General features: G+C 31.6%; 2 protein-coding genes across 2 annotated transcripts; both read left to right on the top strand.

Annotated features, from left to right (window-relative positions):
- The first annotated feature begins 255 nt into the window (after window positions 1–255).
- On the top strand, window positions 256–1762 carry LOC11421539 (protein mago nashi homolog). The gene is made up of 3 exons (XM_003604016.3): window positions 256–635; window positions 734–910; window positions 1439–1762. Exons 1-3 carry the CDS (start codon window positions 417–419, stop codon window positions 1496–1498), a joined length of 456 nt encoding a protein of 151 aa, XP_003604064.2. The 5' UTR covers window positions 256–416; the 3' UTR covers window positions 1499–1762.
- Window positions 1763–4240: 2478 nt separating this feature from the next.
- LOC11414319 (DEAD-box ATP-dependent RNA helicase 50) lies at window positions 4241–7318 on the top strand. The gene is made up of 5 exons (XM_003604017.4): window positions 4241–5209; window positions 5577–5790; window positions 6214–6345; window positions 6435–6610; window positions 6748–7318. Exons 1-5 carry the CDS (start codon window positions 4350–4352, stop codon window positions 6977–6979), a joined length of 1614 nt encoding a protein of 537 aa, XP_003604065.2. The 5' UTR covers window positions 4241–4349; the 3' UTR covers window positions 6980–7318.
- Window positions 7319–17316: the final 9998 nt, after the last annotated feature.

The following is a 17316-nucleotide window of genomic DNA, read 5'->3' on the forward strand; positions in this document are numbered from 1 at the left end:
ATTTTTACAGATAATCTGACTATATCTTAATTTGGAAAGTTATATTGCTTAGTTCTAGCCAGCTTATAACACAAAATTGTTTTACTAATCATGCAAACCAGTGCCAAACAAATTTATATAGTGAATGATGTTTAAGAGAAATTAATAAAAATAAATTGTGATTTAAAATGGTATTTAGATTAGTTTGGGAATGTATTTTTTAAGTAAGAAACAAAGAATATATGAAAATGATAATGAAAATAAAAAATTTGTGGAAGAGTGTGGGCTACAAAAGAAGCGGGCCTGGTGGAAAAGGCCCAACTCGAAGAAGAAGAAGAAGAAGAAGAACACTCGAACTCGCACTTATATTCTTCAACTCTGCTGGTTGCTGGTTGAAAATCAATCGGCGGTTATTGTTGATAATCAACATCATCAGGATGGGAAGCGAAGAAGAGAATGCAGAGTTCTACTTGAGATACTACGTTGGTCATAAGGGTAAATTCGGACATGAATTTTTGGAGTTTGAGTTCCGTCCAGATGGTAAGCTTCGTTATGCTAACAATTCCAATTACAAAAACGATACAATCATTCGTAAGGAGGTTTATCTTACTCCTGCTGTTCTTCGTGAGTGTCGTCGTATCATTTCTGACAGCGAGGTATTCTTTTCTATTCTTTTTACTAACCCTAACCCTAATTTCACCCCCTTTTCCTTTTCCTTTTCCCTTTTATTGCTTATAACAACTCTATTCAACAGATTATGAAGGAAGATGATAACAACTGGCCAGAACCAGACCGTGTTGGTCGTCAGGAACTTGAGATTGTGATGGGGAATGAGCATATCTCCTTTACTACTTCCAAGATTGGTTCTCTTGTTGATGTTCAAAGCAGTGCTGATCCTGAAGGCCTTCGCATCTTTTACTATCTTGTTCAGGTCAGTCAGATTCATTCTATTTACTCACTCATTGTTGTTACAAGGATCATTTCACCTACAATTTCAGATTCTTCCCTTCAAATTTAAGCATACCAATACTGCTCAAACACTATGCACAAATAATTGCCTTCATGAACACAACTCAAATTAAACTGACCTGGCAACTCTCAGATATCTTATACCTCATACAATGGGATTTCAATTGTTTCATTGTTTTCATTGTTTTAACCTATACTTCAGAATTCCTTTGCTGTGATTTTTTCACTTTATTTGTGCAATGTTTTAGAGACTGATTTATGTATTTCCCCATGATGTGTTATCATTGTATTTTTTAGCCTTTTTTTATCACGGTTCCTTTGCTGTGATTTTTTCCTCTTTATTGCCCCATGATTTTTTTACTGTATTTCTGCATTGTTTTAGAGAGTGATTTATATAGTTGTGCCTGTCCATTAGTCACCCAATACCAGATTTGTTTGATGTCAGCTTATGCCTTTCGTTCATTCCTGCTAATTATAATTATCTTTGCAGGATTTGAAGTGCTTTGTCTTCTCTCTTATTTCACTTCACTTCAAGATCAAGCCTATATAAGATGTTCCCAATTATTTTTCGAGTTTGTCTTCTTGGAAATGTGCACTCTTTGAACAACTTTCCTTTTTAGCTAATGAAGTTTGAAACATGTATCGGTGATGAACAGAAAAACCTGATTTGAATGGATAACCTTTGTACCAGATCTTTGCTTTTTATATTTATGGTTTTGGATATTCTTTCTCTTTCTCTTTCACTTGCTTCCATTGTTTGAGCATGCTGTCTGTATGGAATGTGCACATACCGAATTTAAGATTTCTTTGACTACTGGTTATGTTCTCAGAAAGTAGTGTTGTATGATATTTTTTTTATTTCACAGTTTCTACTCCCTAATATTAACCTGGTTCCAGCACATGATTGATGACATGGATTTTATAATCAAGCTGTTGTCTGGTTATGTTTTTAAAATCAAGTTCTTGTCACGATTGAATGCTTTAAGAACACTTAACTACCTACTTGTGAAATGTTTAGCTGCGTATAGTATATACAACACAGAATCAGAATATGTGCGATGCCTGTGTAGGTGTAAATTGGGATGTCTTACATCTAGGACTCATGTTTTAAGGATTTATTATTATACTCCGTATGCCGCTTGCCGTGTACTAGTTTTCATAATTTAAAGGCATTGTGGATTTTTATCTGTTTTATAATTTGGAAACTATAAAATTATGATGCAACTCACATGAACAACCTATTTTGTGCTTATTCTCAGTCTGGTTTTCTTCTAATTTTTACGTAAATGATTAACTGCCTTTATTTTTAGTTTTTTAAACTAGTAAGATGGTTTTTTAGAAAATAAGTGGCAAAATCTGGTTATGTTTTGTTTCTCGCTGTTGCATGTCAGCTTAGCATGCGTTTGGAATCACGATGGATATGTCAAAAGCTACAAACATACACTTCTATGTGTATTCTTGCCGCATCATTTTCTCTTTCCTAAATGGTTCCCCCAAAAATTAAAGACACATTTCAAAGGAGGTGTGTGTTCACATGGGAAAGGTTAATCCTTTCCCACCATGGGAAAATTGGATTTAATGATTAGATTAAGTGAAGAACATATTCTTAACATGCTCTCTCAACACTAGATTTTTCTTCACACTATCTTCCAATAATTTAAAAATTCTGAAAATTAATTTTTAGAAATTAAAAAAATCGAAAAAATATAAAAAAATTAAGATAATTTTTTTTTAAATTCTGTAATTCATTTGTTGAATGTTAGAATTTTTTTTTGAAAAATAAAATTTTGGAAACTAAGATAAGTTTTTATTTTTCTAAAAAGAATATTTTTTTAATTTCATAATAAAATAAGATATTCTGAAAAATAAAATAAAAATCCTAAAAAAAATATTTTGAAATTAAAGTTTTTTATTTTTCTAAGAAAATAAAATTCTGGAAAATTTAGAACAATTTTTTTTTTCATTTTTAAAAAAAAAAAATTAACATTCAATAAATGAATTGTAGAATTTTTAAAAAAAATTATCTGTATTTTTTTAATTTCTGAAAATTAATTTTCAGAATTTTTAAATTGTTGGAAGAAAAATCTAGTGTCGAGGGAGCATGTTAAGAATATGTTCTTCACTTAATCTAATCATTAAATCCAACTTTCCCATGGTGGGAAAGGATTAAACTTCCCATGTGAAATGCCACCTTCAAAGGATAGTGTGAGTGACCTAATAATCATTTATCGAAAAACCAATTGTCGGGATCATAATAATTTTAGAAGAGTGTTATTTGAATAACCATTTGGTTGACAACTTATGAGACAACTGTAATTTACAAAGAAAAAGTTGGTATTTGCAGGTATTCTAAAGTAATGAGTAACTTTTTCTGTGACAACTTCTATATATATATTTTTTATATACAAGTATATTACTGTAATTGTTTGAGATGTACCAAAATCAATAAATATTATTAATGATAATTTATGGTTTTTGTCAAAAATAAAATAAAATAACAGGTTTGAGGTTTCCTCGGCAGTTTTCTCGGTAATTAACTGCAGCCGGTTCCATAATTCGGCAGTTAACTGTCAATGGACATTTGAATAAATTACTCGTGTTTCTCAACCAATGCATATATGTCAACAACAATTCTCTTAACATTTAGCATGGAAAGCATAAATTTTCCTACCATGGATTAGTTGAGTTTTAGCTATTTGATCCTAGGAAAAACAAAACCAAAAAAAAAAAACAAAACACCAGGAAAGTGAATTCTCTCATTAAGCATGTCATTTGCTCGTAGGAGATAAGAGTAATGCTAACAACACTCTTTTTTAAACATTCTCTCTAATACTCACATAAAGTGGTGGAGTATACATTGATTTTATCCAATAATAGAATAAGTGTTAAAGAGAGTGTTTAAAAGTGAGTGTTGTTAGCATTTTCTCCTTTAGATAATATGCTCAAATGGTTGGTATCATTGTGAATTTTTCGTAATAATTTAATAAAGAAAAATACATACATATAATACATTTAATAATTTTTTAAGATGTGTGTTAAATAATGTGCTCAAATGGTTGGTATCATTGTGAAGACTTCATGTGCGGAAGAAATTTTGTGTGATCACAAGGTTTAGACAGAATAAGAATTAAATAATGTATTTTTTAAAATGACTAAATAATGTGTAATTTTATGTGTGTGGAAATAGTTTTTATTTGGAGTTGTGCGGAAGCAATTGGGTGTGATTTGTTTAAAAAAGATAATCGAAAAAGTTAAATAGATATAAAAGAAAGAATAATTTTCTCCTTAAAAGAAAAAGAAAATAAACAAAGAATAATTGGAATTGGGTTAAAAAATGAAATTAGAAAAAGAGGGGCTTCCTTATCTTGTTGGAAATTGAAAGAGGAGGGGAGGGAGTGAGAATGAAAATGGTGGTGGTTGCGCAAGGTGTTTGTGGTAAAGCGTTGCTGTTTGGCATCGGAGTTGGAGTGAGACCCAGAAGACCCACTAAACAGTTTGTCTTCTTCGTTTCTTCTAATTCGAAAGACAAAACCACGAGTTTCGGAAGACTAAAAGTTGAGAAAGTGAATGCTCTCATCCACAGAACCAAGCAAAACACCACAAAACGCAAACAACTACTACAACCAGAAGATGAAGATGAAGACAATTCTGCATCTGCAACTGCAACAACACGACGACAACAACAACAACAACAACAACAACACACTCATTCGAGAGTTGGATGGGGAGACAATAGGGTTAGCAGTAAATCATTGGCGTTGGCTTCGGAGGACACCAACTTTTTCAGTCTAAAATCATTTAAAGGCATTGGATGCGCTGATTTCATGATTGAATCTCTCCATAACCTCTCTTTAACTCGCCCTTCCAACATACAGGCCATGTCATTTCCTCCTGTTATTGCCGGTAAGTCTTGTATCATTGCTGACCAGAGTGGTTCTGGAAAGACATTAGCTTATCTTGTACCAATCATTCAACGTCTCAGACAACAAGAACTACAAGGACTTCATAAATCATCTTCACAATCTCCTACTCTTCTTATACTCGCACCCACTGCTGAGTTAGCTTCTCAGGTCTTCCATAATTGTCGATCAATCTCTAAATCTGGTGTTGTTCCATTCAAATCTATGCTTGTCACTGGTGGCTTCCGACAAAAAACTCAACTCGATACTTTAAACCAGGGCGTTGATGTCTTAATAGCTACACCTGGCCGTTTTCTCTTCCTCATCAACCAAGGCTTCTTGCACTTAACAAATCTAACATGGTAACTATACCTCAATACTACTGCATTTTTGTTTATTGTCATTTACCATTTTTTATAAATTGATTTCTTTTTCTCATTCATTTGCTGTCACTGCCATAAATTTTCTATATCAAAATTGATTTTGCAACTGCCCTGTAATCATATTAGTATTAGGATTCAACATTTGGGAACTGTGGATATCTATTCTAACTTATATTTTCTATTTTGATACAATACCATTTTCCTCATAAATCAATACAAATTACTACTAGACTTCCATGCTCTTTCTTCAATTCCTTCCGTATTGCGTATATATCTATTCGTATATCTTTATGCTTCCGCACCAATGATTTAATTTATCTTAACAACAATAATTATTATGTTGTAGTGCTGTCTTGGATGAGGTTGATATCCTCTTTGGCGATGAGGACTTCGAAAAGGCTCTTCAATGCTTGATTAGTTCTTCACCGGTGGACACACAATATTTATTTGTAACTGCTACTTTACCAAAAAATGTTTACAGCAAACTGGTTGAAGTTTTTCCTGATTGTGAAATGGTCATGGGACCTAGTATGCATCGAATAAATTCTCGCCTTGAAGAGGTCAGGTTTCACTTGTGAATTCTCTTTCTTTCTATTTTATTCATCTTAGGACAGAACATTTGAAATTGTATTCCCTAAATTTGCTGTCTGGGCTTGTTGTTGTGATATGAGAAAACATTTGGCTAACTCCTTTTGTCTCCCACATGAGATTTAAATTGAATTGTAATTTACTCTCAACCTTTATACATATCATTGTGTATGGCAGTGGCAGTACAGTTGGTAACAATTATGAAAATGGTATAGTAGACCTGTAATATATTCTTAAATTGCTGGGGTATTTTGGTGTCCATGCTGGATTCAGTGACCAGTAATGACCACTTAATTTCAAATTAATATTTGCAATAAAACTGAATTCTGCATCACTGTTTTGAATAATCAGCTGCTGTGTAAGTGGGTCTGCTGATTATTTTCTTGTTTGTTCAGATAATAGTAGATTGTAGTGGGGAAGATGGACAAGAAAAAACTCTCGACACAGCATTTTTGAACAAGAAAGCTGCTCTTCTGCAGCTTGCGGAGAAGAATCGCGTCCCAAGAACTATTGTTTTCTGCAACAAAGTAATTCTGAACTCTCAGGACTTATATATTTATATTATTGATTACTGCTACTTTTTATTTTGGTATAATTCTCAAAAAATAAATTGCAGATTGAAACATGCAGAAAAGTTGAAAATGCATTAAACCGTTTTGATAGAAAGGGAATTCGCATGCAAGTTCTACCTTTCCATGCTGCCATGACACAAGAATCGCGGCTTGCTAGTATGAAAGAGTTTACACGTTCTCCACCAAAAGAACTGTCCCAGTTTATGGTTTGCACGGACAGGTATTCATCTGTTTATCTCGCTAGTTATGGCTGTTCTGTTCAAAACACCGTCTTTCTCTTGTTTCTTGTTTAACTTTAACTTGTTTTGTAATTACGTTTGCGTGTTACAAATAATTCATTGTGACAACTTGTAACAGAGCTTCACGGGGAATTGACTTCACTAGAGTGGATCATGTAATACTTTTTGACTATCCACGTGATCCAAGTGAATATGTACGGCGTGTTGGAAGAACAGCCAGAGGTGCCAGGGGACAGGGCAAGGCATTTATCTTTGTTGTTGGCAAGCAAGTATCCCTTGCACGAAAAGTAATGGAAAGAAATCGGAAGGGTCATCCACTGCATGATGTACCTTCGGCTTATGAGTATTGAGAGCTGACGAAGTAGGAAGTTGGTTTTAATTGATTGCTTGGAAAGGGTGCTCTCAACTGGGATTGACAACACAATATTGTAAGTCTAACATGCATGGCAAAGGAAGGAAATCTTTTGGTAGCACCGGCAATATTCTAGGTCGATGAAACGTGCATTGCTAGGCTCCTCATAGCAAAAGCAAGGGCTACATTGATTGCCAGCATCTTTAGATGGTCTTTGGGCAGGAAATATTTTATTCCTAGTCATATTACTTAGTAATTTCTTAGGAATTGTATTACCACCGAAAATGACACTCCTGCAAAAAATTATAAATATGATAGACTACTATTATTTTCCTAATCAAATTTTATTTTCATGAATAAACTTATTTCTAAAGATCTTAAATCATATGTTGAAGAAATGTTTTTACGCCCTTTTTTTACCTATACATCTCTGTTTTTAACAGCAAAACGCTCTTTGTATTCTTCAGATTCCGTAGTTTCTTCATCAATATCCCTCGTTACTATCTTAACATTCTTATGCTTTATAATTGAAAATGATTCAAAGTAAGAGGCTCATCACATAAGAAACATACACTCATTTCCATTTTTTCTTCCACTTCAAGAACACTCAAAGTCTTCATTAATTTGTATTTGGCAGCCATAATCACACAAGATCGAAGGCTCGTGATACCAATTTAGACGGTAAAAATGGATTCTATGGACAAACCAATAAAATCTAAGTCTCAATGTAGGAATTCTAATGATTTAGAATAGAATTCGATACAAAAGAGAAATCATGTGAGAATAGTGTTATGAGAGTTTTAGAGAGAAGATAATTGTTGAAATATTGATTGATTCTCAAATGAGGTACAAGACCATGTTTAATATATGTGCTATTTGTATTGAAAAAAATCAGCTCAAAAGTGGCAAAACATACTACTTCTCTGTTTCTAATTATAAGACTCTTTTGAGAATATTTTTGTCCTTTTTTACAAGACACTTTAGCTATTTCAACTACATTAATTATTTTTTTACGAACATACCCCTGTTTATAATACATCTTTTACTTCAATCAACAATAAATAACATGTTGAAAACATAAACTAACTATCATAAAGGATAAAATTGTAAAAATCATAATAATCAAAAACAAATAATGCAAAAATCAACTTTCTTAATTCCCATGATTTTGTCAAAGGGTCTTATATTTAGAGATATAGGTAATATTATTTTCTTTATATATAGTGTAGGTAACAGTTATTCTTTCTTCTTAAAAAAAACAAAGTTATTCTCTTTTCTCATACACCAAAAAAGATAGGAAAATATCTGAACAACAGTTAAAGAAACAAATATAGTATGAATATCTTAAATTAAAACTTATATGGTCAAAGTCTTATAAGTGTAAAAGATGATGTTTTCAATGTAAATGTTTTATTTTATTTCTTTAACGTGTTAAGGGTCACTGGTTAGAACCCATTTGGGGTTGGCATAGTGGTTGGCTTGGAATCTTAGAGTTTGCTCCTTCAGAGGTTTCAGGTTCGATTCCCTCTGGTGCCAATTTTGATGGGCTAGGTCCATACAAAGCTTGTTAGTGGGCGGTGCCGGTGGGATTAGTCCCCTTGAATTAGTCGATTATTGGATCGGATACCGAATTTTCAAAAAAAAAAAAAAAAGGTCACTGGTTAGCATTACCCACAAATATAAACGAAAAGACACAACTCACAAAACATATATTAAATCAACATCATGCAAAATATCTACCACAAAAATCAACATCTATAAAAAAAATTGCAATCTTACTAACAAAAACATTATATGTTCAACATTTCAAAATAGATTATAAAATAAATAACTTCTTGACCATTTGTTTATGCATACAATTGTCTCTATCTTTTTAAGTTCACATATTTAAATACGTCTTTTTAATAATTTTTCAACAACTTATCAATGTAAATTTTTAAAAATGTATTGACGGGGCTCATCTTTTTCCATCACTAAACCTCCTATGTTTCAGCTGTTGCCTAGGGGAAAAAAGTTCATCATAACACATAGAAAACTCCTGTTCTCTCTTTTCTAGCATCTCAAAGGAAACAAAAGTTCTAGGAATTTGATCAAATTCAAACTTTGGTGCTTGGTTTTGAGAGTTAAAGCTACTACGACAATAAGAGGAATAGGTGAAATCCCATCATAGGCTTGACTTTACTAAACATAGATGCAATTTCGGCAAGATTTAGTGAATCATGTAATATAGCTACATTAACAGGTTGTGCCGGCAAAAAGGCTTTACTGCAGTGTTTGGTTGCCTTCCTAATTTGATAAATTTAAAATGATTCCTAGAAATTGGTCTTCACGGTTCGCGGGGTGGTGTAATGGTGTTGTGCCATCTAGCGCCTCTTTGCCCTGCCCACTGCAGGCTGATTGTACGAAATTGGGAATCTAAGTTTCAAAATACCAACAAAATGAATTTTGGAATCAAATTCCAGTTTACGTTTCAGAAATTAAGTTTTAATGTAATGAATGCACAATTTTTAACATAAAATTTTATCATTAGACTTCTTATCAAGTGTCCTTATCATTTCCCTAAAATAAATTGGAATTCATGTATGTTTATATTTTATAAATAATAAACAAGGATGCAATGCAACTAACATAGGGAATTTATGTGCACGAACTTATGTGTGCTATTGCAAAGCAATAAAAGGTATCAGAGACTCGTCCTTTCAAAAGACATACAAATAAGCCATAATTTAACAAGTCAATCAACCATGACGTTTAAATTTAACAAAATAAATAATTGTCATTCAAAGTACGATAAGTCGCGTTTACAAACCCAAAGAAAACAATGCGATGACTTGTTCGAAAAACCACAACAAATGAAATTGCTTTTTTATTGCATCAAATTCATCTTGTATGTATAAATTGAGAAAACTCGTTCATACAAAGCTTTACCTCTTCAAATTATTACTATAAACTAGTACCAAGAATACAAAGTTCGCATAATATCAAATATTGTACCATTTTTCAAAAAAATTAAATATTGTACCTAGTAAGTTTGCAATGGTAAAGTAGTCCATGAATATTGCAGGATTGCATTGCATCCATGATATTGCATGAATAAAGGAGTCCATGGAAAAACATGGAGGGTGTGTGTAAAAAATATCGTAATCAAAATAAATATATTCTCCATATTTTTATGAACTCTTCATGAATGCAATATCATGGATATTTTGCAATTTTATATCGCTAATTTGAACGTTTCAAGCTAGTTTGTAAACTTATCATTTTTTTTTTCGTTTTCAACAATGTTGAATTTGTGTGTTGTTTCTAATGTACTTAAATGTTAATGAATTAATATAATTTTTTGGTCAATAAAAACTTCAAAAATAATGTTATAAATAAAAAATATTTGACAAAATTACACAATTCGTCTATTAACTTAATTTAGGTAAGACTTTCGTAATTTATTTATTTATTTTTTCTGATTTAATCTTTTACGTTATAAAATGTCAACATTGTTATCATTTTTTTCTATAAAAAAATCATTAAAAAAAACTTAATTTTTTTCATCAAACTCATAAACAAACTCAAATCCTCGTCATACAAACATATAGCCCAATTTTCATTGAAAAATCTCATAAAAATTATACGGTTTTGATATTTTATAACATAAAAGATTAAACCAAGAAAAAAATAAAGGACGAAAAATGTTACCTCAATATAAAAGGAAAACATTACTAAAAAAGGAAATCTTTTAAACTTTTTATGAATTAATTACACAATTCTTAGCACATTAATTACTATAAGATTTCTCTTTTTAGTATCCTTAATCAATGCTCTGGAGGGTATCGGTTAGCATTTTCCAAACAAAATGTGGTTAATGTTGTATAAGAAAGAGTAATTATTAGTTATTTACAAATATATTCTTCACTAATGATATGGAAAACATAAATTAAAAGAATTGGAAAATGAACAAGTAAAAAATAATAAAAAGCATGATTGGAAAATAAACATTAATGATTCATTGATATCTTAAAATGACATATAATTAAAAACATTTTTTTTCTTCATAACTAGTTACAAACCTGTGCTTCGTACGGGTTGAATAACGTATTTTTTAAAAATTTAGCTCCGAAGGGGAAATCTTATAAATTACGGAAAATTGTTGTCCTTTATAAATGTGAAAATAAAATCTGCGTAAACCAAAATTTTGCAACACAAAGCCTAAAACACTACATAAAAAATAACATAACAGCTATTGTAATCTCTTATTCCTTAAAGTTAACCCGAACGCAAAATTTTGCCCTAGATTTAACCTAACTTCTTTGCTTAATTTTACTATTAACCCTATTTAATTTAATCAAAATGTTAAGGTTAATTGTTAGGGAAATTAAAATAAACAAATCGCTTCTAATTTTTCTCCTTAATTTTACTAAACAAATTATACTAACCCTAGATTTAATTTATGCAAAATGTCATCTCTTATTTATAAACGTTAACCCGTGACGCAATATTTACCCTGGATTTAACCTTATTTTTTCGTGTAACTTTACTATATTAACCCTAGGTTTAATTTATGCAAAATGTCATCTCTTATTTTTAAATGTTAACCCGTGACACAATATTAACCCTAAATTTAACCTAATTTTTTCGTGTGACTTTACTATATTAACCCTAGATTTAATTTATGCAAAATGTTATCTCTTATTTCTAAATGTTAATCCGTGACGCAATATTAACCCTAGATATAACCTATTTTTTCGCGTGACTTTACTATTTAACCCTAGATTTAATTTATGCAAAATGTCATCTCTAATTTTAACCTAATTTTTCCCTTCACACTTTTGCATTTAATGTTTATCTAAAGTAAAATAAAATGATGTTCCCAATTATATGCTGTTTTTTTGGAAAGGAATAACAGTTAACCCGTCTTGTAACGCCCCAATTTTATTTAATTATTTTTAGTTGATTTAAAGTCCTTTATATGATTTTTATATATGATTTTATATTATTATGTGGTGTGTTATATTTTATTAAATGAGTTATTTTACTATTTAATAGAATAAGTGGGAATTAGTAATTATTGGAGTTGTGGGGTTAATTAATAATTAATAGAATTAATTGGGGAATTAAATTGAAATAAGTGGGGAGTTAAGAAAAAGGGAGAAGTCAGAAAGAAACAGTTTCACGTACATCAGTTTTGGGAGAAAACCAAGAGAAAGCTAGGAGAAGAGCCAAGAGGGGAGAATCTGATTTTTGTAGAGATTTGTTCATCAATTCAAGGTAAGGGTGAGACTATCTCTCAATGATAATGGTTATATAATTCTGATTTTGGTTTAGAATAGTTCTAGTTGAAATTGGGAATTGGGGGTTAGGTTTTGGGAGTATGATTCTTGGATTGAAAAGTGTAGAAACCATGGCAATTGTGTTAAGAATTGATGTTCAGGTTGTAGAATAATCATAGGTTAAGTTTCCTATCAAATTTGGGGTTTGGGTTGATGAAATTTGGTTTTTTTGGGTGAAAATTGTGCAGAAATCGTAACAGCAAGGGAAAAACTCGCTAGGAGTTCACTATTAGCGAAACTCCCTATAACTATTTCGCTATTAGCTCACTTTTCGCCATTAGCGAAATTGCCCAGTGACAACATACCCTGTTTTATGTTCTTGCGTCTTTTTCACAGGTTTCTATTTTGAATTGGCCTTTGGTGTGAACATGAAAGTTGTAGATAATTTTGTTAGCTTTCCAATGGCTTTGGTTTGACGTGAAAATGATTTTTGGTTTTTGAGTTATCATGAAAATACTCCAAGGAGGTCTTACTGAAATCTTATGAAAATTCAGCATAACCCTTTTTAAGTTAACCCAAAACTTATGGGATAATTCCAAGACTCAAAACTAGAAGTAATATGAGTTCAATTAAGGTGTTTAAAAGTATTTAACCCATGTTATGAGTAGACCTTTGAGGTAGGAGAGAAGTTATTCTTGATTATACGGGGATTCAGAGAGGATGTTTATAATGTTTAATGACGTCGACTTAGGTTGATGAACAAATGAGGAGATAGTTATATATTATGAAAGATGTTGATATGAGTCCTACTTGTTGTATATGATGGTTATTATCGTTGTTGTCTCGCTGCTTATTATTATATGTTGCTGTTGATTGAATATGATTTGCTGCTGATTGTTGGTTTATGCATAAATGCATTCAATTGGATTATACAAGATGTTGGTTCAGGTTGTAAGGTTGCAAGTTGTCGTTCCAAGTAACGGAGTCATAGGTTGTTGATGTTGACCAAGTTGGGGAGTAAGTCATAAGTTATTATGCACAGTCGTTGTCGTTGTCGTTGCCTATGTTGTCGTTGTCGTAGTTGAGTTGTATGTTGATATACACAAGTCGAGTCTTTTCATGATTAGGAAACTGTTGAGGGCTTATGCCCTGAAATGCTTTGTCATTCAACCGTGGAGGGCTTATGCCCCGGAATGCTTAGTCATTCAACACGATGGAAATGGTGCTACCTTGATGTTGTTGTTGTCGTTGTTGTTGATGGAGAATTTGTCGTAGTTGAGGTCGTTGTCGATTGATTGTGTTGTTGTCGTTGTTGTAGATGGAGTTGTTGTAATTGTGGTTGTCGTTGAGTGAGTTATTGTTGTTGTTGTTGATTGAGTTGTTGTTGTCGTCGTTGGTTGATTTAGTAAGTGTTTCTAAAGATGAAGAAGTATGAATATTATTGTTGAATATATGCTGCTAATTATGTTATTTAATTAAGTTGATGATTTATATATCTACTATTATTGTTTGTGAATCTCACCCCTTCTGCTTGGAATTGTTGCCCTTCGTATGGGTAACTTGCAGGTATTGAAGCTTATTAGAAGTGGTGGCTCAAGTGTCTTAGGGCTCTGATACATAACGGGATGGAAAATTGTTGTCATGTTTTCATTCCTTATGTATCATTATGAACCTGTTGATGTTGATTTAATCTTTAAAGTTATTTTGTTGAGGCCATGTGCCAAGGTGTTATTGGAAGTTGTTTTAACATTGAAAGATATTTTCCGCTGCGAATTATTGTCGTTTATGAATGATGTTTTATTAAATAGTTTTATATTCTATTTAAGAAATTTTGAAAGGCAGTGTAACACTCCGTTGATGATTTAACTCTGATTTTATTATTAATATAATTGTTGGGAAGTCGGGGTGTTACACGTCTCGCTATACTTAACATAATATCTTGCTTATAAATGTTAACCCGTCTTGCTATACATAACCTATTTTATTTCTTAAAGTTAACCCGAACGCAAAATTTTGCCCTATATTTAACCTAACTTCTTTGCTTAATTTTACTGTATTAAGCCTATTTAATTAACCCTGTTTAATTTAATCAAAATGTTAACGTTAATTGTTAGGAAAATCAAAATAAACAAATCGCTCCTAATTTTTCTCTTTAATTATATTAACCTTAGATTTAATTTATGCAAAATGGCATCTCTTATTTCTAAATGTTAACCCGTGACGCAATATTAACCCTAGATTTAACCTAATTTTTTCGTGTGACTTTACTATATTAACCCTAGATTTAATTTATGCAAAATGTCATCTCTTATTTCTAAATGTTAACCCGTGACGCAATATTAACCCTAGATTTAACCTATTTTTCTGCATGACTTTACTATATTAACCCTAGATTTAATTTATGCAAAATGTCAGCTCTAATTTTAACCTAATTTTTCCCTCCACACTTTTACATTTAATGTTTATCTAAGGTAAAATAATAACCTTAGATAATCACGACATAAAAAAAATTCTTCGAAAGAAAAGATTTTAAAACGACGGAATATTGTGATTCATCATAAAATATGCATGGGCTGATTTAGAGATCATATAATCAGTTTATGAGATTAGGAATTGACATAATATTTAGGATGAAAACAATTGGAACCAAAAAGGAACCAATGATGTGTGAATTATGATTACATATTATCCAAAATTATAAAAAAGAGTGTTGTTGTTGTAGAGTTACCAAAAAAGGATTGATACCCATATTTACATAAGATGAAATCAAACAAAGAAGTAACATTGGTGAGTGAAGATAATCTTGTCTAGGATTAGAGTTAAGGTGATCTGTTGAAAGTGCGGATCATGAACACCAAATCTTTATTTGGGAACGACTTGAACGTGCATATTTTTAGGTGGCTTCTTTAGATAAAAAATTAGCTATCACCTACCTCTAACATATATTCTCGGCAAAAGTTGAACCATTGACCGCCTAAGTATTTTTCGTAACTTGCTCTCTTTGCCGTTATCAAGTGACACTTATACCTTTTTTGAGTTTGTTTGTCGATGAGTGTGAATTTTTTCCCTGTTCCTTTTAGAAATGTCCTTGATATCTCATTTGGGAAGTGCTAGGTACAAAACAAATTGTAGTGTTAATTAGATGTTATATATAAGTACATTTCTAAAACATTTACCAAAGCATATAAAGATTTGTTGTAGGAAAAGAACATGTTTTATTTTGTTCAAGAGATTAGGAAAACAACATTATAATTAACTTGATACTAATTGGAATCAATGAAGTAACCAACAATGTGCAGATTAACGTTACATAATAGTTAGGTTTATAAAAAAAACTGCAAGTGTCATAGACTAACCAAAAAGGGATTTTTGCCAATATTTACATCAGACAAAATGAAAAGAACAAATGGCATCCCAAAGTCAAGATAGTTTACGATTACAGTTCAAAGCGATGCGTCAAAATAGTAGAAGTTCAAATAGTTCAGCAGCAAAGATCTACTTTGGAACAACTCGAACATGCAAGTTCTTCGGTGACTTTTCGAGATCAAAGATAAGCTTACCACCTTCTTCCATCGCACGTTCTTTGCAGAAATTGAACCACTGTCCACCCAAGTATTTTTCATAGCTTTCTCTTTCAGCGGTAATGAGGCGACACTTATATTTTCTTTGTGTCTGGTCATCAATGAGAGTGATTGTTTTGCGCTTTCCTTTTAGAATTGTTCTTGACACCTCGTTTGTGAAATGCTAAACAGGGAAATAACAACAATATTAGTCTAATGCATATTAACATGGATAAGACGTATGCGAATATAGTTACATATAATTTATAAAAGAAAGGTAGCATAACTTATTTTAAGCTAAAGAAAATGTATCATGACTTCTAATTTATCTTCCTATTATCTTCCTGAAAAGGCTAGAAAAATGCATTCATGTGCATTATATGAACCCCGTTGACAAATTAACATTGTTGAAACAGATGGAAATTAAGCATCGCTCCCGCATGTGAATTTATAGCTAGCACCATTTGACAATGATGTCTTCGAACATTTGATGCAACTCTCATAATATCATCCAAACTGGTTAGGATTGAATTTAGTTGCTTTTCAAATAGTGATGCAATATGTATCCTAACACAAATTATGCACATGAAATAAATATTAATGCAATATGTATTTTTAATTTGTGCGTAAAAAATTCAAAGCATGTTTGTGCATAAAAAAAAGCAGACCTTGACTAAGTTTATAAATTCAACAATTGGCCTAACCTGAGACATATTGGAAAAATCGTTGTACGAAGTACATTGAGAAGAAGCCAAATTGTGACTTTAGTTCTGACTGATGCTTTGACTTTGAGCTTGAGAAGTGTTAAGGTCACAACAACAATTCAAGAAACATGGTCAAAAAACAATCAATTCAGAGTGTGAAATAATAATTTACTCTAACACTGTATTGTGAAATCATAATGCAAACTTACTAAGTCTTAAACTTCTCAACAACCGGATAATGTAGGTTGATGAGCAGCCTCGAACCTGACCAATTGTTACATATATTTGGGTTGCCATTGACTATAAAATGGAAGCAAAGAACTCAAGGTAAATAGATGGTAAATTATCAGGTCATTATCAAACTTATACAAAATCCTATCATCTTATGTTGACAAATTAGAAAATAATACATTTTATCTTTCAACACAATGTTCGTACACAGTTTTTTTCTAGTCCCAATTGGTATTGTCTTGACAATCTCATGAAGAAGCCCGGTGATTTCTTTTAAAAAAAATTACTATTATAAATGTTGGAATTTATATTATATGATATTATATTTGTTTGTGAACATATGTTTAGTTTTTTTGAATAAGAAAAAGATATGCATAGTTTGTTACAATATAGAGGTGCAATATATATATATAGGGCATATCAAATGAGAGGAGTGGTTATTATGAGAGATGAGATGACTTAATAATAACCATTGGATCTAAACTAATCATGTTACTTCATCAATAGCTATGCAGTCAATTAAAACAAAAAACACATTTCTTCGTCTTTCCTCTACACACACTTAATAGTTAAAAAAAG

Source organism: Medicago truncatula, chromosome 3 (assembly GCF_003473485.1).
Source record: "Medicago truncatula cultivar Jemalong A17 chromosome 3, MtrunA17r5.0-ANR, whole genome shotgun sequence".
NCBI classification, from domain to species: Eukaryota; Viridiplantae; Streptophyta; class Magnoliopsida; order Fabales; family Fabaceae; genus Medicago; species Medicago truncatula.